Genomic DNA, 21,102 nt, shown 5'->3' on the forward strand with positions numbered 1-21,102 from the left:
ATCAGTCCTAAACTTGGTTTATGTCAAGATGTGATAATTGTGACACTCATATTGTGCCACACCATCACATAATAATTTAATATTTTGATATAAAATCCAAAAACAATAAATATAAGATATTTTTAAAAAAAATAAGAGATGATATTACGCAATTTTAGAATGTCACCTCATTGCAAGAATTGGAAAGTGTAATTTTAAAATCTTGGATATTTGTATTAAAGCATATGATATTTTATATATAGATATTAAAATATTTAATATAATTAAAATTATATTAGAAGTTTTTTGTTACAAATTACATACCACTGACAGGAGAAAATAGAAGGGAAATACAATCTGGTAATAGTTGAAGCAAAGCTAATGAGCCTCATTTTGGTTCATATTTTCATCAATCCTCATCTGAAGACACGCAATGAGTGATTGGAAGATGTAAACCCACCATCAACCATAAGATTGTCTCCACTTATATACCCTGCATCATCACTTGCTAAGAACAGCACAGCATTAGCCACATGCTCCACAGTCAAATCCACCCCATTCAGGTTCGCGTTTTTCCCGATGAAAGCACGAAAACCGGTTCGTACATCTTCAGTTCTTTCGTCCTCGTGCAAGTGAGCAAAGGCCAATTCGGTTGCGACGGCATACGGAGAAACACAATTCACTCGTATCCCGTATTTGCCTAACTCAGATGCAACATTCCTAGTAAGGCCTAAAACAGCATGTTTAGAGCCTGTATATGCATGAGGTCCTAGGCCACCGATGACACCTGAAACACTACAGGTTGAAATGATTGAACCCTTTTCATGTGGGATCATAATTCTAGCAGCATGTTTCATTCCAAGGAAAACACCTTTTACATTCACATTCATTACTTTCTCGAAATCAGATAAGTCATAGTTGCGGATATCGTTATACGGTGGACCTGATAACCCGGCATTGTTGACCATGATATCGAGTGTACCAAACTTTTCAACTGCGTAGTCGACCGCGGCCCGAACTTGTTCTTCTATCGTCACGTCGCAATGGAAAAAACAAACGTTGGGGCCGTTGCCAAGGGATTGACAAACTTGGAGGCCAAGGTTGTCTTGCACATCAACAATGCAGACTTTGGCACCATGCTTGTGAAATAGACGCACAATGCTCTCACCAATGCCGGTTGCTCCACCAGTGACCAATGCCACTTTCCCCACTAATCTGTCAAATCTCAAAGGGACCAAACATACAAAAATTGGGAAGTTTACTCTTTCAAATTTTCAGAATTTATTCTTTGTATTTTATGAAATATAAGAAATTAGTTCAATTGGGTATTACTATTAAACCTTCTCGCTAAATTATTAGTCTAGACGACCAGGGGTGAAGGAGAGGGGCAGACTGTCGGCCCCGAAAAATAGAAAATTATCTATTAATCCCTTTAATTTTTAGAAAATTACAAATTAGTTAATTGCAAAAATGCACTTTACTCCTCAAATCTTTTATTCATTTCTAGCCTCAAAAAGACAATTCGTCTCTATCTAGAAATTTGCAATTCAACCATTTATATGTAAAAGATTAGTAAAAATCAACCGTTCAAGTGTTTACCAATCACTAGACTAACTTCATAGTTTTTGTAAAATATGAGTAGCAAATTCTAATAAATTAAAAAAAAAGGATGAAAGAGATAAAATTTTTCAGTAAAAAGATCTCTCCGATCCCTCTCAATGTCTATATTGAGCAAGTTGGTCCCTCTAAAAAATTTGGAGCAATTTGACAATTTCAAAATTGAGCAACTAAGAACAATTAATGATAATATAAATGTTTTTCTGTCAATTTTACATAAATTCAATTGTTATAATAACAATTTTAGCTTCCATAATTTACACATCCTATCAATGTGGTCATGATATTAACAAACTTATTGCATAATATTTTTGTAAATGTGTAAATGTTGAGAGTAAAGTTGTTGAATTTTTTAAAATCAAGACTAAATTAACAACATATGTAAACATCGAGAGCTAAATTTATTATTATATCAATTAAAATAATCAACCATTGACAAAAATCGTATTAATTGTTGTTAATTGCTCACATTAATTTGCTGAATTTTGAAAGAGAGAGTGAAGAGGTCTGCTGCTACAAGAGCAGTTCAAAACTAAGAAATTGGGGGAACACAATTGTCAATTCACCAATAAATCACACTGAACATATGAACAGCAAGCAAGAGATAATCAAATATGTGGTGGATATTACGCCCCAAAATATGTATAATATTTCATACAAAACCAATAATTGAATGTCAAAATTATACCATCAGAGCAGCAAAACCCAGACAGTCAGTGAGACATGCATGTTAAAAAGAGAGTAAAAACAAAGGGTCAGCAAAGCATGGAGCTGGATCTGTAAAACCAGAAGCTTGAAAAAAGAGGGTGCAGCAAGGTTTTACCTTTGGCTGGACAGTGATGAATCTATGGGGTTGCTGCTGCTAGTAGCCATGGCAGGAGCTTCACTTCAACATTAAGTTCTCAGCTTCCTCTTGCCTTTCTTTTGCGGGCGTCACTGTTTGAGCAGGTGATTGCTAATTCAACAAAAAAATGGTGGATTTAATGCTTCTTTCCCCCATTTTTTGCTAAAAAAACTAACTACTGAAGCTTAGGTAGCTAATTAGCTTAAAGATGGTGAAAGGATATAAAAAAAGAGAGGATAGTTTGTTTTGATAGAAAATGATGAGAATGAGGCAATGAGAGATGGAGAAGGAATCCCACAAAAACTGGTTCACTTGCTTTATGGAAAATGACAGGAGCATTAACCCAAAATTGAGTGGAAAGTGCAGTGCACCTATAAAAACCAACCATTCGGGGATCATTCAGTCATCATCTCGATTTTTAACCATGGATAAAATTTTTAAAATTTTTAATATAAAAGATTAATTTTCTAATTTATCTAATTTAAGTAAAATGAACAAAATATAATTTAACTTTCAGTATAAAGATTTTAGGTATAACTATATAGATAAGTACCTCTTGTCTTGTTCCTAAAGATTTGAGGGTGTCGACATTGCTCCCTGATAAATTAAGCAATTTAACGCCAATGAAGAACCTTGTTGTGATGTGAACATAACTATGATGCACAAATAAGACGGAAATAGAGGCATAGATCCCTTCATGGAGAAACAACTTCAGCTTGAGGTAGCATAAGAATAAGCTAAATTGTAAACTATTGGTGATATTAAAGCTAAAGGGTTAAAGAATAAGCTTCATGGCAGTAAAGAGTAATTGAATAAAAGTATAATTATTAAGGTAGTAATTATAAAAAATGTAATTTGTTAGACGTGTTTGATCGATAAAGTGTAATTACATTATAATTCCTTATGTCATGTTTGATAATACATGATAATCCTTTTTTCTAAATAAGTAACAAAAATTTAAATCAAATCATTATATATATTATGTTAGTCCATAAAAGTGGTTGATGATATGATTATTAATAAAATAACAAGAAAAATAAACATTATATGCAATTTTATCTAATTGTTTTATCGTTCTATATTTCTTAGGTTATTCCTCTTTAATATTTAACATATGTTCCGTATCATCATTTGTTAATCCTTAATCGAGGTCATCATCATTTGAATCTATATCATTAAGTTTATCAAGATCTCCTTCTATGTACTCTTCAAAATATGGACCATCCTAATTTCATCTATAAATAAAGTTATAAAGTATGTAGCATATGCTATACTAAGATGATGTTAATATGAAAAAATTGTCCTCTCAACCACATTTCAAAACTTTAAATGTCTTAAATTAAAGAGTTTATAAACCGTCTTCGGTGCTTTTGTCTGGCTTCATTCTTCCAAATGGTATCATATCCCACGATATATATAGTACAAGAAAATATTTTATTTTGCATAATTAGCATCTACCGTATAATATTTGGGTTCACGGTGCAAATAGTCTATAGCTTTGATTATAAAACTTATATAAACTTAATTTAGAGAAAGAATTGTGCTAAATTATAACTCTTTTATAATACATAAATTAAGTAAAAATAATATAATTTTTTATAAAATGTCCAATAACTTTCATAATACTTCTTATAAATAATATAAATTTTCCATAATTTTAGAAAGTTAATTTTTATAAATAATTTTTCCATAATTGAATTTTAGGATTGATTTGACAAAATTTCATAATTAACATATAAAATTAATAATTAATTCTCATCAAATCAATCCTAAAACTCGAAAAAAATTCACAGTCATCAAATTGTATTTAACAAATTTAACAAATTCACAATTAACACTAAATTTATTCTATTAACAAAATTAAAAAATCAAACCTAAAAATTTTAGCAATTAGCTTTCATCAAAACAATCCTAAAACTTGAATTAAAAATTAAAAATTAAAAAATAACATCATTATATTTGAGTATCAAATGTAACTTTTTCCAAATACAAGAACTGCATTAAATTAAAAACACAAATTTCATATTAAAAAATATCCAATAAAAAATGTATTAATTTAAAAAAATTAGTAGCAATCAAATATACTACTTTGTTAGCTTTTAGAAGATACTCTATATACCTATATATAGGGAGGAAGGTCCAAAGAACCTTCCTTTCTTGACATGTGGGTCATTTATATATATATATAGAAAAAGGTTAAATTTTAATTTTGATCCCTATAATAATATATTTACATGTAAAACATTCGCTCAACTTATTTTTTCTTTTGCATTATATAAAAAATGGTAAAATTTTAATTTTGTTCTTTATGCTATACTTAAATTTATAATTATATAATAATAGTCAATTTTTATTTTGGTCTATATACTATACTCGAATTTAAAATTTAAGATTTATACTTTAACTTTTGATAAAAAATGGTATCTCGACTTTTATAATATCATTGATTAACTCAAATACTTTATTTTGATTAAGACGTTGATGTAACTTTTAAGAGTTGTATTTTGACATAATTTGGTAATTTAATTTTACAATGTCATCGATTAGCTCAAATACTTTATTTTGATTAAACGTTGATGTAACTTTTAAGAGTAGTATTTTGACAAAATTTGGTACCACGATTTTTATAATATCATTGATTGGCCCAAATACTTTATTTTGATTAAAATATTGATTTAATTTTTACGAGTTGTAAACATTATTAATATTTTTTGTTAAATTCAAATCTATTACAATACCATTTGTTTTATTACGTGAATCTTGGCGAGTTTTTTTTAATTTTAAAATGTTACTGATTTAATTTAACAAAAGAATTTAATGATGTGCATAATTGTATCATAATTTTAAATTCAAAAATAAGACTAACTTCTTAAAATAAATGTACGAAAATTAAATTTTAAATATCTGAAGAGTATAAAATTTAAAGTTTATTTTATAATTTAGATTAAAAATAAAAAGGCGTTTTTTTTTTTTTTTGGCTCAAAGAACTTTCTTCTCACCGAACTTCACGCGTCAACATTCAAGCTTCACTTTTTCTTTTCTTTTCTTTTCTTAGAGATGTTGCAATATTTGGTTAATTCCATTACTGCCCTCCTCATTTGCCACATATTACAGAGTCTTTAACATTGGGTTTAGAAAAGTAGTACATCTCTTTCACAAAAGAAATTTCCTAGTTCCACACATTATTTCAATGTCAACTTTACAAGTTAAGCATTTTACCTAACTTCATTTTCTACACTAGTGATCCACATTAGCTTAAGTAATAGAAGATAATTAGGTTGCTATTCATTGCCTCTAATTAGGTAAGCTTTGTTGTAAGAAGAAGTATTACGGATAATATTTTTATTACAAAAGAGGTAATACATTCTATGAGGACCTGTAGAGAGAAATAAAAAAGCGTGGATAATAATTAAGGTAAATCTTGAAAAAGCATATGATAAAATTATGTGGGATTTTATCGCTGATACACTTGTTGAAGTGGGCATCCCTCAAACTATTAGGCAGGTTATTTTGCAATGTATCACCACGATTTCAATATAGATAGTATGGAATGGTGCACTAATTGAGGAATTCACCCCATTACCATACCTATTCGATACTTGGCATGAAGCAAGTTGGGCATAGTATCCATAAAGCGATTGTGGAGGGGATCTTAGAATCTATTCCAATGTCTATAGAGTGCCAAATTATATCACACCTTTTTGTTTTACAAATAATTTAGGTTTTTTTTTTTTTTTAAGGATGACTTGACACAAGCTAGAATGCTTAAAGGTATCCTGGATCATTTTGCATATTTTTTAGGGCATAAAACAAATGAAAACAAAATGTAGCTATTCTTTTTGCTCAATAATGGTGCAAGTAAGATTAGTAAAAATCAAAGAGCATTTCAGATTTCAACAAGTATATGATCTGAGCAAACACTTAGGAAGTCCTATTTTTCATTAAAAAAAAGCCACTAGTAGTATTTTTTTTATGATACATGCATGGAGAGGGTAAATTTTATTCTCTTAAATTCATCAAAGTTGTTGTTTTTTGAGTCTAGAAGATCAGTCAACTTATGATGAGTTTTTAGTTGGGATCCTGAACGTGAACATAAATGGAAGGTGTTTGTAACACCCCTCCTCCAACCCGATCCTAGGGTCCGAGTTACAAAATGCTATATTCAATGCAAAACATAAATCATACAAACATAACCATTTTAGTTCATATTCACATTACACAACTTTTCTCGAGTCTTATACGAGCCTATGTATGCTCTAAGTTAACTCAACATTGAACTAGGACCAAATTGCAACATTTCCAAAATTTCAACTTGACGTCGCGACGTGAGGGGGTTCCTCGTTGTGACATAACACACTAACTTGCCTCATTGTGACGATGGGGTTCCTCGTCACATCGTGGCCAGAAATCCAAATCTCGTCGCGACAACCATTGCTTAAAGTTAAGCAATGTTAATAAGTTTGCAATAGCCTAAGTTGTGAAGAGGACAATCCCAATTGAAGATCAAGCCCATTTTGAAGTTCATTCAGATCACTTAAAGACTTAATTGTTTTATTTTTTGCCTAATTTGTCAATGACTCAATTAGAAAATATATTTTTAAGCCAAGTTAATTTGTTTTCTTGTAAAATTATTCCATACACAACTATTATAAAGCTGACCAAATTCACTTATCTTTTAATTATTCCTTTAAGTTTCTTAGGAAGTAAGAGTCACCTTCCTTGGCTGCCTACATTTTTAGGCTAGTTTTCAGAGATTTGTTTTTCTTAGCCATCCAAATTTTTAGGCTACATTTGAGGGATTTGTTTTTTCTTTTTTCAACTCCTCCTTGTATAAAAAGGGGTAACTACCCACCATAAAAGAACCCAACTTTAATTTTAATAAAAGTACCCTTTGAGTTCTTATTTTTTGTAAGAAATCTTTTCTTGTATTTTTAGAAGAGTTTTCTGTTAAGCTAAGCCTTATTAGACAATATGTTTTGATATAACAAATTAAAATGTTCTTTAATAAAATTAAAGTTGAACAATTTCATAAAAATCAAGTTGAAATGGTTTCAATTGAGTCAAACATTTTTAAATATGTTTTAACCATTTTCAAACAAGTTAGAATTGCTCCAGGACAAAAAGTATGATACTTTTTGTCTAAGTATCGATATTTTACAAGATATTGATACCCTTTTGATAATCAATACCAAATTGACGTTCTGCCATTTTTAAACCTTGGTAAGTATCGATCTAGTATCGATACTTTTCTCAAAGTATCGATATATTTCCTAAGATATCAATATTTCTGCTCCAACAGTTACTGAAATCAGCATTAATTACAAAAAAATATCGATACACTTTTAATATGTGTCAATACTGGTTGCTGCAGGTGAAGTTAATGACCTAGTATTTCATCCCCAATTGCTACACTCACTTCTACAACAACCACAATGGTTGGAAATCAATAGAGGGTATAAATACCATCTTCCAAAAGTTTAGCAACAACAAGAAATATGTGCAAAAATTAAAGATCAATCAAAACAACCTAGAGCTTAATTTTTTCATGCATTTTCTTGTAAACACTTGTAAGCTTTCATTGTATTCATTTAGCTTAAGTATTCTTCTTTGTATTTGTGCTTAATTGGCAAACATCCTAATCTTGTAAGGATTGTTTCTTTGTTTGCTTATTTGTTTCTCTTTGAGAGAGAGTTTATTCTTAAGGTTTGGGTAAAAACTTTAAGCGTGTAGTATCTTAAGATTTTGGGGCATAAATCTTAGAAGAGATTGTAAGGTTAAACCTTGTCCTCAAAGGTTGCCAAATTAGTGAATTTGGGAAACTCCTTATTTGTGGTAAGCTAAGATAGTAGAGTAGGCAATTGGAGTCAAACCACTATAAATTATTGTGTTCTTTGTTGCATATTTTTTATTGCTTCCACCACAACATCTCAAAGGCTTATTCAACTTCCCTATCGGTGTTCTCAAGTTGATTCTTCTAAGCTAACATTTTCAACTTAATCTTCTTCGATATTGTTGGTGGGAGTTCTTCACCCTTTGGTTTTCCAAGTTATCTAACTTGAAGGATCGATTAAAGCCAATAGTGGAGTTTATTAAAGCTTGTTCTTCAAGGGGTTCCATTGGATATTTTTCTTCCTCATCTTGCCATCATCATATTTATCATCCTTCCATCTTTCATCTCTATTTATTTATTCTTTTTGTTTTGATTCTTGAATTGTTCCTAACTTATTTATCTTTTAATTTCATATTTGGCTTCATCTTTTTGGAAAACAATATTTGACTTTTCTCCTTCAAAAATCCATCAAACATTGGCTAAATCTATCTCCTCTTATTTTAGTCTCCTTCTTTTCAAATCTATTTTATTTTCAATCTTCCTAATTGTTTGTTTAATTTTCATATTCATATTCTAAACATTTTCAGTAACTTGAAATCTATCTATTCATTACCACCTATCAATTTAGTTGTTTATGATTGATAAAGTTAAGAGTAAACTAAACCGGTGAGACATAAGACTATTATCTATGGCAAGACGAGTCACACTTGCTAAATCGATACTTATGACAATTCCCAACTATTTCATGTAGTCAGCGATAATATTTGTAGGGGTTTGTGATGAAATTAAAAAAATAGCTTAGAATTTCATATGAGTCTTCATCAAATAGGAGAAAGCTTGCGCTTGTTCGGTGGGAGACATGTTGTCAACCACATAACAAAGTTTTTGTGATGAAATTGGGAGTCCATTTGAAGGTTATAGGAAAGTTATTTTAGAAAGTGATAACATGATTATTGTTCGATTGATAAACAACAAAGAGAAAGAAGTTAATTATTTGGCACTTGTGAGAAGTATCAAGAAGTTATGCCAATGACAATGGGAGGTGCACGTAAATCATATATATATGGAAGCAAATTTTGTTGTTGATTACTTCACCAATGTTAAAGATATGTGACCTAAATTCTTGTTAAATAAAAATACAAGTGGCAAGAAAGGAGGGATCTACGGTACAAGCTGCAGAAGTGAAATCCATATAGAAGTATGCTTCCTCTATTTGATGTTGATTAGAATAAGGTATTTTAACCTTACTGCATTACTTCTATTTGACTTTTATTATAATATGATTTTGCAAACTTATAAATAGACGTAGTCGTCTCTCCTCTTGAATCATTCGAATTCGACATAGTGAATTTTCTTCTCCTCTACCTGTGGTTTTTTTTCAAAAGGGTTTCCATGTAAAATCTATATTTTTTACTTTTCTCTTTTTTTTTTTGCCATTATCGACATTCTATTTTTTACAACCAATTGAAAGACTAAAACATGCTATGGCTTATGTTTCTTTGGAGAGGTAACAACAAGGGTGGGAAGTATTTTGTTCATTGATAATATGCGAGAATTCTCTCGTGCATTTGAAGCGCAAACACAAGTATTTAACTTTTTACCAAAAATTCTTAATGTTTTTGTTCGAATTTTGATATTGATATAAGTTAGATATTTTGGTATAAATTAAAAATGTTGATAAAAGGTAAAATTTTTTGTGCACTTCTTGAGCATACAACAGAATCCCCCAATACTAGGGATTACCATGAATGAAATTATATTGAACTTTTATAATAATGTACAAGGCTTAGCCTCCTTTTGTTTTAAAAATAATGAAAAAAAATAGTAACATTAGATATGACAATGGGGTAGGGTGAGGTTTTTGCCTATCTTGAATCTAACCCAATTTTTATATTTTTCATTCCAGTCCTATCTTGGCTTTGAATTTATTTGAAATTGTAATATCCACTTTGACTCGACTCAATCTGCTCTATCCAAAGACATTACACAATTTTTATATTATATTAAATTTGATAAAATTAAATAAAATGTACATTATAAAATCTTATAAAAATCTAACTAAAATACAAAAATAATTAAAATGATAAAGCCTTATAGAAATTTTAAAAATTCTAATTAAAGTATATAAAGTATTTATAAAATTAAAAATTAGTAGTTTAGTAATTTTCTCATAGTGTAGGTTTGATCTAAGTCCAACCTAGATTCCACCTCCAAAATTCTTAATTAAAACCTCTCACATTATTTCAAACATAAATCATGTCTAATCTCATTTGAATAGAAACTTGTTGAATTCAGATTATTTTGTTATCCTGTCTAAAATATAAAAAAATAATAGTAAATTATTAAATTATTAGTAAATTTACGTTTTAGTCACTCAACTTCAAAAAGTTATAAAATTAGTTTTGAAATTATAAGAAAGTTTCATTTAAGTTACTGAACTATTTGAAAAATTTTATTTAACTCACCAAATTATTAAGTTTTTGTTTTAAAAAAAAGGCCTATTAGCAAGTTCTAAACGATGGTTTGACAATTAGTATGGTGGATTAGTACTCATTGATGAGTAGAAGAACATATCTTAGATCCAAGTCGATCTAACGTTCAGTATCAGAGATCAGAGAAGAAAGTTGTTTAGATTTTGATTCACAAATTCGTGACGTTCAAAACTATTTAATGAAAAAAGAAACTAAATTGTAGAAGAGAAGGAAAAATAGAGCTTTTGATCGATGTGAGAAGTGCGAACAAAAAAGACAATACGACAAGATTTTAACAGTCCGGTGACTTAAATGAAAACTTTCAAATAGTTTAGTGACCATTTTATAACTTTTTAAACTTGAGTGGCAAAAATATAAATTTTTTAATAGTTTAGTGACCTTAGATATAATTTACCAAAAAAATTAAAAAAAATAATGTCAAGAATGTAATAATAAACTAATCCGTGTCTAATTAGCGAACTCTCCGTTATATATTGAGTGAATGTATGTGGGATCTTATCCTCATCTTTTGCAAAGCACTTTCCCGGCTTTCTTTTCTCTTAATTTACTGAAAGCTTTTTTTTAGTGGAAATGGAGATTCTTCAACAGCGATCATCATTATCCTCAACTTTGAATCCCAACGCTCCATTGTTCATTCCATTAGCATATCGGATGGTCAAGGATTTCTCTGATCAATGGTGGGCTCTCGTCCAATCATCCCCTTGCTTCCGCGACTACTGGCTTCAAGAACGCTTCCATGATCCCGAAAACGACGACGTTTCCGACGACGACGATGATCCTCTCTTCCCCGATGACCTCGATGACATATTTGAGCAATACGACGACGTTTTACTCGACCCAAGACGTAAGTGACTGAATTCAACTCACACCCGACGACTCTCACGAGTCAATTAAGTATAAACTCGGAACTTTTTTATTTTTGCAGCAGAGGAAAAGGAAAAGAAATTGGTACCGTTTGGGACATCGAAGTGGCGGAAGGACCGAGTTGTGACTGAGTCACGGAGGTTTATCGAAAAAGCACCCAAGATTGTGACTGTTAAAGTGAGTCCAAGGACTATTCACCAGCCAAGGTGAATCAACTCGTACTGAGTGGACATGGGAGGTCTCATTTTAAGCTTTTTAACTTCTTTTCTCTTATTAATTTGTAATATATTAGGTACAGAGATCTCTCTTCCTTTAGATCCTAGTCTGTGAACTTTTTAAATTTCGCAATAAATGAAAATTAACTTCACCCCAAAAAAAATAATGATTTTGTTTTATTCTAGCTATTACAGTAGATTTTGAACCCAAAATCAATCAAAAGAAAAGCCAAAATTGTGAAATTAATCAGATTCCCAAGTGGTTGCTTGTTTGCCGATTTTCTGAAGAACACGGATGACTTCATCGTTGGTAACATTGCCTGTCACTATAACCTTGTTCAGCTTAGTATCAACGTTGTAAGTTTCAATATCTGCAATCAAAATTTCCCCAATCAAAAGGTAAATTATAGTATGTTTTTGTTTATAGTGTAATTTACCCTAATCAAAACAGGTAATTCCTGAAGAAGATGATTATTACCCTCTATTTTCTTGATAGCTTTGAGGATTTTCTTGATACATTCGTCACAATGTAAGCCCACTTTCAATTCCACTACCTATAATACAAAGATTGGAACCTTAATTTAGCTGTCTATGATAAGATAATATAAAAAGGAAGAAGAAAAAGGGTTACTTACATTGGCCATTGATGCAAATGAAAGAAGGAAACTTGAAGACAGAAAGGTGAGATTTTTATTGTTTGGTAAAGGGGTAGCCTTGAAGCATATAAATATATACACTGTTAAGTGAAGGTATTGGATTCTTTACGTGATTAATGGGGAACTTTATTTTTTATTTTTTATTTTTTTTACTTTTTGCTTTTGTTAAAAGGTGCTTTCATATGTGAAGATTTGCATTTATTCCAATAACTTGTTGACTTTTGTAAGAGAGGAGCCACCCCACATCTGGTTGCCAATATATTGTATAGCTAGAGAGCACTAGATGTTTCTAGGATTCTTTTCTCGTCTTGAATTCATGTATGGTATTAATAAAATACGAGATAAATTATATGGATGTTAGTAAAGAATTGGCATGTGAAGGTAATGTTTATTCCCCGCACAGTGAATATGGCTGTAGATATTATGGCAGTTTTAGGAAGAAATGTTCCTCTTGATTTGAGAATTTATGATATTTATTCTAGATGATCGAGATGGATATTCTACAAAACAATGTTGTTGTCAGATATAATTCCTGTTGTGGCTATATGTATTTAGATTCTTTATCTACCAAAAAAATTAATGAATTTATGTTTTGGTTATTCAATTTTAAGAAGTTATAATTTTGTCATTAAATTATTTAAAAGTTATCATTTAAGTTATTGAACTATTTAAGTCATTGAGTTGTTAAATTATTTCTTTTTAAAATATGATGGAGTATCTACCGACGAGTAGTGGAACATACTTTAGATCGAAGATAATTTGTTGATTAATTTCGGAGATCGGTGAAAAAAATTATTTGAATTTTGATTCGTAGATTTGAGATGTTCAAAGTTGTGTCATTAAAAAAAATTAAACTATAGAAGAAAAGGAAAATGAAATCTTTTGATTGGTGCGGGTGGTGCTAACAGAAAAACAATGATTTTAACAGCCTAGTAATTTAAATGACCAAAACGTAAAATTACTAATAGTTTAATGACTTTTTGTGTAATTTATCCTAACATATATAGCTGATTATGTTCGGACCGATTTGAAATATAAACTTTGAATTTATTAAAATTCATTCATATTTGTAAATGAATAATCTAAATCCATTAAGCTTAAAAATATAATTATTTTTATGTAATATTTAATAATTATATATTTGACTATCATTAATATTTTTATTAAAATTTTAAACATAATTAACTTAATATATTGTTATATATTTACAATAATATACTAGTATATTTAGTACTTAATATATAAAAGAAAAGAAAAGTTAATATATTATAAATTTGAAAAGAACAAGTCAAGTGAAACTCGAACTTTAAATATTGGAGGTTGAGTTAGGCTTATATATTAAAAATGCATAGAATAAAGCAAATTAATAGTAGTATTTAAAAAGAGTAAAGCAAAGAAATAAATAAATTGGATAACAATCGTATTCTGCGGAGTTTTTTTTAGTGAATGATTTTATTCAATAATGAATTCGAAATTTTATTGGCTAAAGTCCAATCTATTCTTATAATAATTGCAGCCCAACAAAAAATCTCAATGTTAAAACCAGTCACCCGAATAGTCTTACTTATAATGAACACAAGAATGTAACACTTCACAACAAATAAATTTGGAAATTACAAACAAGCTCTTAGACAAGCACCCAAAAGGGTTGCACCAAAGAGCATCGAAATGGTCTATTTATAGGTTGGAGGCGATCAACATTGCACTAGATAAAACACGATTTTAATCCTTCATTCATACTTTAAAATTCGAATATTAGCTTTTAGCCTCGAACAAATTTAAAATCAACTTTGGGTCCAAGTAAGACCAACTCAAATGTTTTAAGATAAGGTTAAAATTTGTGTCGATAAACTACTACTCTTCATTTTCCAATTGAAAATAGATCTTCTATCAAAATAAACACAATTTAAGCTTACTAATGGTAAACCAACCAAGATAAAAAAAAAAAAAAAGTCATAGATGTCAACAAAACTCACCTACTTTAACTATCCTAACTTGTTATTTCAAGGGATGTTCCAACATGTCATGCTACAATTGAATCAAAAGTAATTAAAATTCCAATATGTGGTTTAATATTTCATTTAGATATGACTTATTTGAGTTTTATATCTAATTTGGTACCTTTCCCTTTCCAATGAACTTTATTTATTACACTTATAAAGGGTGTTGGGTTGTACCTTGTAGGTGCAAAAATATTATTCATGAACTGTTAGACTAACGATTTTTCGATTCGATTGATTTATTTGATCAAATTAAATAAATTATTAAAAAATTATAAAATCTAAGTTAATTGCATTCGTCGATTGTTGAAATTAATCAATTTCAGAATTACACTAGAATTGGATCAATTTACTTTGATTAGGGTTTTAATTTAAAAAATGTTGGGCCTTTGAATCATTTTGAGGTTTTGGGTTTGGAGACTCATTAATTTTAATGATCCCATTATTTATCAATCTAGATAAAGTAAATAGTACACCGTTGGTGCCGTCTGAGCGATCGGCGGCACCTCTTCCCTTGTCATTGATGATTGCTTCAATCATTAATTTAAAAAAATAATAATTTATGTATGCAATATATAAATATAAAATGATGTTATATCAATAATTAGGTTAATAATTACGTTTTCACATCCTCTTTTCAAAATTAAACTGTTTTGATAAATATACCAGAAATCGATTTATTCACTCAAATATTTTTTAAAAACCACATTTTTAGCTAATTTAACCTCAAATATTATCATTTATACTATTATCATAACTGATCATAACAAGTTCTTTTTATTTATTTTATATTGTCCTACATTCGGCTGCACCTGATCATAGAAAGGGATAAGGAAATGACTAAATTGCCAGGACAAGGCCCGGCACGGACTTCCCAACTCTATTGGAAAAGCTGCTCTCCCAAACGGAAAAGCAATGCACAGGAGTAATCTCAGCCGTTGATGAAGAACCAGAGGATGGCGACGGTGATGATGATGACGATGATGAGCTGTAGTTGGATGGTGGTGTTTGGCTAGAGCTCACAAGACGAGTAACAGTGAGAGAAGTATTGAAATACTCTCTCACTTGTGTTATTATCCCATCAGTACTGACAGTCCAAGCATGAACCCAAGAGATTGAACGTTTATGATCACAGCCTTCAACGATGACGGTGGACCCAAAAGTGGTGACCGAAAGAGGGTCAAAGTCGAAAAGGAAAGTTTGGTCCGATGAAGCTCCGGTGAGGAGGCGCATCATAAACTGGTGGGCTGGAGGACCATGGAACCACCATTCTAGGTCAGGAGCAAGGATTTGATGAACGGTTTGGACGTCTCGAGTGTTTATGGCCTCATAGAGGACGAGAACCACTTGTTGGTTCTTGTTGGTTTCCTCCAGAATGTTATCCTTTGTGTTAGCCAGTTCTTGATTATAAAAAAATGGCTTAGAAAACAATAACACTAAAAAGAAGTTTTAGAGAAAGTGAAAAAAAACCCAGAACATAACAAGTTGTTGTGAGAGGGTGAAGCAAGTAGGGTTTATATAAAGAATCTCTTTGGGTTGGTTTTTGTATCCATTTCTTCTTTCTACTAACAATCTCATAACATGTCAACATGAAATATGTATGATTTATCAACATTGATATGGTTAAAATAAATTATTAATTTAACTAATATTTCTATTAAAAATAATTTAATTCTTTTTAAAAATTAATAATTAAATTTAACTCAAAAAATATAAATACTAAATTAATAGAAAATATAACTTCATGTAAAAAAGCAAGATTAATTAACCACCTTTTACTTATTATTATTTTTCACCCTCTTTTGTGGTGTAACTTGATTTTGTTGCGCATGTGTAAACAATGGCTAGTTGAAGCCATATAATTTCAACCAAAAAATGCCAAAAATGATTCCATTATCACTCACTCAAGAAAAGCATAGCATTAATTTTTTTATAAAAAATAAATATGATTTTTTTTCTTACATCTCAAGAATGAGTTAAATTCAATCTCATTATAGATTGTGATCATATCTATTTTTTTTGGTACAATATTTAAAATTACTCATAACTCCTTTCCAACCCATAAAATAGGAAGATAATGCGCTTCACCACACTTGATTTCATACCCTTCTGCATTGACAATAATTTTATGCCAATCGAATTAACACTTCATCGACGATAAATTATCAAGTTTTGAAATGGTGCGTCCCAAAGAAGACCACATTCCGAGAAACAGGATTAAGCAAGTTTCTAAATATGGTCATTGGTTTGTCTCTAATCTAATCACATCATTACCATAAACATGATGGTTGAAAACTTGGAAAGACAGTAGGCTATGCTCCAAAGTCCAAAAAACAGCTTGATACATGGAAAGATGGTAATGTTTTGGAAGCTGGAAATTAAATTGACAAGCACCCAAATTAAGCAAATGGGAGCTTAGCTGGATACTCTTAAAATTTCAATGATTTATATACCTCATATGGAAATCAAATCAGTGATATCTTCCCTGTGATGAATCATGCTTATATAATATGGAATCAATTGTGTTCTTGAGCTGGCAAATGGCTTTTTTTGGCTAAGAAATTAAAGTTTCTAAAACTAGTCACCCAGATTGCATCCCATCTATTGTATGAGTAGCCAATTGATGAAAAATTGTCATAGATATAAAGAGTTGAACCACTCAATGGACATCACCATCTCTTCATAAATTAAGAAAAGTGTTGGCAGAAAAATATTAAACCATCTTTCCACAAAGAGGAGTCAATTTGAATCATTTTGTTTTTATTTTCTATTTTATTTTGCAAATAATTCTGAGAATAAGAGAAACATTACAAATTTTAGTAACTCAAATTTAATATCAAATGAAGGAAATCCATATTTTTCAGGTATTTAGACCAAGCTTAAATATTGGAATCGACATTTTTAAGAAGACTTTATCTGAATACCACTTCCGGCCTAAATAGAATTAAACTCAAACCTTAAAATAGGTAAGGGCACCTATGGTTAAATAAAAAAAAGGTTTATGTAAAAATCAAATGAAACTTTTTTTGTACAACTGAACAATTACATTACATTGGAGGAAGGGAGAAAAAGTTTAAAAACAGAAATTTAATCTTGGACCTCATTCTAATAAACTTGAAACTTACACAAGTTTGTCACTGAGTCATTGGCATGATTAGCAAAACCATATGAAACTTTGGTAACAATGATAAAATTGAAAGTTTAAAATTTATAATGTTTAAGTCTTCATCACCTGTTAGTTTTTATTGATTTTATACAAAAAAATAAAAAATCCTTATAAAAAAATGATTTTGTAAAAAGCGTGAAATTTAATTAGAGATTCTAAGTATAATATCTATACTTGCATTAAGCCCATGGCTGAGTTGGCTTCACGAGTCAATCAGGTATTAATTCAGTTGAAATTTACTAAAATATCTCATTATGTATAAAGTAAATTATATTATTACGAAGTTGTTTTTATCGTTTTACAATTTATAAATCAATAAAAATCAATCATTATAAAATTTGAAGCCATGGCCCAATGAAATTTAAACATTTACCTTTACCATTTGAATGAAAACATCATTTGTTTTTTCCACAATCTTGAATTTTATAATGTAGATAAGTCTCCTCTTACGTGAGTTTTTATTAATTCTTTATAAAAAATATAAAGAAAACAAAAAAAAATTCTCATAATAATATAATTTTTTGCATATAGTTGCCATCGTTCATGTTGCAACAACTAGAAAGGCGTAAGTTCAAACGTGTTGGTGTATGTTTTATCTTCTAATTTAAGAGTTTGAGAAAATAATATAACTATGTAAAAATCACAAATTTTAATTAGAGATTTTTAGCATTGTTTTTTGAATCAGACCAAAATGGCTAGTTAGACTAGTTGGATCGAGGATCGATCAAGATATTGGTTTGAAATAAAGGTTAGACTGATTAACTTACGAACCGGTTAGATTGACGATTGAACCAATTTTCTAATTTTTTTAATAATTTATTCAATTGAACTGGATAAATTAATCGAATTAAAAATTAATGATATGACTCATTTGATCATTAATCTGATTCTAAAAACCGTACTTTTTTAGATATTTTATTATTGATATATTATAAACAAGCCCGTGATAAAATTTCCTCCTTTTGACAATGACCCACTTGTCTCCATTTTAACTATCTATATTTTTTTTTAACCACTCAACACCAAAATAGGAAAAGAAATGAACAAATTATTGAATCAACTTAAGCTTCTTAAAGACATCGGCCGGAGGCCATATTTTCCCCCCTTAAAGGGCAAAACAAACTAGGGTTAATGGCTTTTCGAGTTGGCTTTGAGCCCTGTGAGTCTTTCACTGGTTTCATTTGGTATTTAAAAACTAGGGTTTCCATGGCCATTTTCATGCACCCGCACCAACTTAACTTTGATGATATAATATTTCATCAATCTGTACTGTCAAATCGTGCCACCTATATCGAACCACTTCATTTCCACCGTCCTGTTTGACGCAAGCCCTTTCTAAAATGTCGCCTTCGATACTTGGGAAAGACAAAGCAAAGCAAAAAAAAAAAAGAACCGAAAGGCAAATGGCAAATGACTCAAAACTCAAACCTAAATTTTCTGTCGTCTTCTAAAGGAGTAATTTTTTAATATAGTTAATATATTATTTGGTATTTATATTTGGTTTGAATGTTTAATTTACTACCTGATGAATGTTCAATTGATATATTTGAATTTTTCTTTTTTATACAAGTACTTAAATTTGACTTCAGTTATCTTAGGGGCGAAGCTAAAATATTTTTCTTGAAGAGGCGGAATTAAGTTGTATATTTTTATAAAAGCTAAAATCTAATTTCAAATTTTCAATAGTTTATTTTTTTATGATTCTTAAAGGACTAAATAAAATTTTTTTCATTTTTTTAAAAGCCAAAGTGTGATTTTACCATTTACTAATTTAAAATCTTATAAATTTTAAAGGCAAAAAATGAAAACTTTCGACGCCGCCCCAACAACTTGGTACCTAAGTTTTTCTTTTGTCCCAATTAAATACCTATTTTTTTTTATTACTAGAGTGCCCATGTCAAATATTTATTGACCACACGATGTTGTTTAGATTGGGTACCAAATTGAACATTGAAACCAAACTTAAGTACCAAATTTAGATAAAAAAATTCAGTACCAAATTGAGACAAAAATTCTGGTGCCAAATTGAATACTGAAACTAAATATAGGTACAGAATGATATATTAACCTATATAAATGTATTATTGCAGGTAATCATAAAATTATTTTGCTTAGGTCATTGAAGAATAGAGATGTTCATAGGTCGGACCGGACCTAACCAAGACTCGGTTTCAAAAGAATTTTTAAGCTCAAGCTTGTTTTTAGGTCAATCCATCAAAAAAAACTAATTTTACTATTCAAAAATATTATAAAATATTAAAATTTTTAATTTTAGTTGATATCTTATTTATTTTATAATTAAATTTAAAATTAAAATACATTTTATTAGTTAATTTAAATTCGAACTGAATCCAACACAAAATAATGCAAAAATTCTTATCAAGTGCGAGCTACCCGACGGAGAGTTTCTATTGAGGAAGCAAAAGATGATTATACATCACAATTAATGGGACCTCGTGACATGCTGTGTTGATTTCTGATGTGAAACTGTTTGACTTGGGCCAGAACTACGTTATTTGGACTTTTCCTTTTCTTTTTCGACTATATGTGTTTAGGCATGAAGAATAAAGTACCATGGTGAAATGTATGAACAAAAACTTTAAAAATATATTCATTCAAACTCACGTTTTCCTATACAGATAACAATATCGATAGTAATTAAACTAAGATTCAATTAATTTAAGTATCTTTCTAATTAACGCATTTAATTACTTATATATATAGTATTGGCCTTCAGTAATCACAGGATTTTATAAGACAAACTTTGACTAGACTTTTTAAGGTATTCTAACCATCCTTATGTGTTATTCTCGTACCAAAATCCATCTTCAACTTGTGTTCATAAAACTATTTAAATCACCTACTTTTGAGTTCCACAACATAAGATGCAATCATTTTTGTAAAGTGGTGCAATTCTCTACGAGTAGTTTGAGAGTAGTTGCAAATTAGATTCTACAACTTCTAAAATCGAATCAAACACATCTAGATATTAGATTTTTAATGATTTATTGTTCTTAACTAATTAAGTTGATTATTGATTGTATAATAAAAATTACAATTCTATTGCACATCTTTATTGTGTTTTCTAATATTTTTATCAGTCTTTACATATTCTATTTATGTTGAGTCTAAATTGATATTTAAAGGCAGAAAAAAGCAACGTTCGAAGTAGTATTTCCATAAGTACCAATTGCTTCATGCACCAGTACTGAAAAGTACAAACAAATAAAGAACAATAGAAATGTTTACATAATTCGATTTCCTTACATCTACAGAACCTTTGCCAGAAAGAATATTTATTATCTTAGAATCTTTTACAACAAGTGTTTCCAAACTTTAACCCTCACCAGTTTTGGCTTCTCACTTTTATACTAAGATCTAAACATTCACCCCTTTTAAGTTTTCTCCTGAAATCTTAGGACTCTAACCAAATTATACA

General features: G+C 29.8%; 4 protein-coding genes across 5 annotated transcripts; 1 reads left to right on the forward strand and 3 right to left on the reverse strand.

Moving 5' to 3' along the window:
- Positions 1-253: 253 nt before the first annotated feature.
- LOC108461096 (xanthoxin dehydrogenase) lies at positions 254-2,845 on the reverse strand. Of its 2 annotated transcripts, none has more exons than XM_017760791.2 (2): positions 2,420-2,845; positions 254-1,203 (listed from the first exon to the last, which is right to left on the reverse strand). In XM_017760791.2, exons 1-2 carry the CDS (start codon positions 2,467-2,469, stop codon positions 396-398), a joined length of 858 nt encoding a protein of 285 aa, XP_017616280.1. In that variant the 5' UTR covers positions 2,470-2,845; the 3' UTR covers positions 254-395. The 2 variants fall into 2 exon arrangements, with proteins under 2 accessions (XP_017616280.1, XP_017616281.1); XM_017760792.2 differs by having other exon boundaries at positions 254-1,194; positions 2,420-2,844.
- Positions 2,846-11,230: 8,385 nt separating this feature from the next.
- LOC108461625 (protein EARLY RESPONSIVE TO DEHYDRATION 15-like) lies at positions 11,231-12,008 on the forward strand. The gene is made up of 2 exons (XM_017761523.2): positions 11,231-11,606; positions 11,688-12,008. Exons 1-2 carry the CDS (start codon positions 11,333-11,335, stop codon positions 11,834-11,836), a joined length of 423 nt encoding a protein of 140 aa, XP_017617012.1. The 5' UTR covers positions 11,231-11,332; the 3' UTR covers positions 11,837-12,008.
- Positions 11,871-12,617, reverse strand: LOC108461626 (copper transport protein CCH). Its single transcript, XM_017761524.2, has 3 exons — positions 12,477-12,617; positions 12,320-12,395; positions 11,871-12,212 (listed from the first exon to the last, which is right to left on the reverse strand). The coding sequence occupies exons 1-3, from the start codon at positions 12,483-12,485 to the stop codon at positions 12,085-12,087; spliced, it is 213 nt and encodes a 70-aa protein (XP_017617013.1). The 5' UTR covers positions 12,486-12,617; the 3' UTR covers positions 11,871-12,084.
- Positions 12,618-15,148: 2,531 nt separating this feature from the next.
- LOC108463046 (wound-induced protein 1-like) lies at positions 15,149-16,090 on the reverse strand. Its single transcript, XM_017762985.2, has one exon. The coding sequence runs from the start codon at positions 15,731-15,733 to the stop codon at positions 15,338-15,340; it is 396 nt and encodes a 131-aa protein (XP_017618474.1). The 5' UTR covers positions 15,734-16,090; the 3' UTR covers positions 15,149-15,337.
- Positions 16,091-21,102: the final 5,012 nt, after the last annotated feature.

The sequence above is a fragment of the Gossypium arboreum genome, chromosome 13, assembly GCF_025698485.1.
Source record: "Gossypium arboreum isolate Shixiya-1 chromosome 13, ASM2569848v2, whole genome shotgun sequence".
NCBI lineage: Eukaryota > Viridiplantae > Streptophyta > Magnoliopsida > Malvales > Malvaceae > Gossypium > Gossypium arboreum.